The sequence below is a fragment of the Olea europaea genome, unplaced genomic scaffold (genome assembly GCF_002742605.1).
Source record: "Olea europaea var. sylvestris unplaced genomic scaffold, O_europaea_v1 scaffold38239, whole genome shotgun sequence".
In the NCBI taxonomy this organism is placed as follows: Eukaryota; Viridiplantae; Streptophyta; class Magnoliopsida; order Lamiales; family Oleaceae; genus Olea; species Olea europaea.
Window position 1 is genome coordinate 1 of NW_019257664.1, and position 1103 is coordinate 1103.

General features: G+C 38.3%; 1 protein-coding gene across 1 annotated transcript; it reads right to left on the reverse strand.

The window, feature by feature from the left end:
• Positions 1-6: 6 nt before the first annotated feature.
• LOC111386967 (aspartokinase 2, chloroplastic-like) lies at positions 7-1020 on the reverse strand (the record flags this gene model as incomplete). Its single annotated transcript, XM_023011469.1, has 2 exons — positions 858-1020; positions 7-562 (listed from the first exon to the last, which is right to left on the reverse strand). A coding segment is annotated over exon 2 (450 nt), but the record flags the coding sequence as incomplete, so codon positions are not given.
• Between the last annotated feature and the right edge of the window lie 83 nt (positions 1021-1103).

The following is a 1103-nucleotide window of genomic DNA, read 5'->3' on the forward strand; positions in this document are numbered from 1 at the left end:
ATTCACAAAGAATACAGGAATCAACATGAGAAAACGATAGCAGGATTTAAGAAGTACGATCAAGAGTTTATTGGTTGTTTTCCCCATTGCAGAAAGAACAATGACAGGTCTTTCTTCTCGAAATCTGAGAATGAGATTAGCTACTTCTCTCATTCTATCTGCTGAGGCAACAGAAGATCCCCCAAACTTCATTACACATGTCAATTCGTTAGCACTTTCTTCAGAACATTGGCTCTCAGTACCATTCCTTATATCAACGTTCCCAGCCTCACACCTAATTCGAAGGTCTTGTGTCCTACATGAGCCCTTCAGTGACGTACATAGTCCATAAACAGGAGCCACGGATACAGAAAAATCGAGCCATGGATGTGAATAAACAGGCCGAAGACAGGAAGCTCTCTTTGCGATAGCTGGGTATGGCGTTTTGACTCCACTTACATGCAATGAGGCTGCCATGTTAAATATCCCAAAATATATAGAGATCTCGACACATAAAGGAAATGAATTTCTCCAGAAGCCTACACAAGCCTCCAAAGGTAGTGTCAGAACGCTAGCTCACAATCTGCATATCCCATGATAAATTCATTTAATTTGCTCAAATTAAACAATCAAACCTAGATTGAAACACCGAGTGAAACAAATAAACAAACAGCATCGACAATGATAATATACAAAGGAAATAATTAAACAAAATTAGCAAGGATTTTTAAGTTCGTTTAATTTATAACAGAATAAGAAAAGGCAAAAACCATCGTGAAGGCAATTATAGGAGCTGTTGCATTGAAATTCATTTCTTAGTGATTATTCAAAATGAAATTAGGACATAAATTAAATTAAGAAACGAAGGCTTAGACTACCTGAAAACGGAAGAAAATGCAAGAGTATAGGTGAAGTTCAAATGCCTCTTTGTATTGCAGCAAACAGAAATGGCGGGCGGGCGGGCGGTCGGTCGGTCGGCCGGTGGCACTCTGTGTCACTGTAGACAGAAGAGAGAGGAGAGAAGTGCTTAAGGACCCGGGAGTTATGGGTACTGGTATTTAAAGCATTACTCTTCAATTTATGCTTTTTATTATTCAGCGATTTAATAAAAAATAAAAAATAAA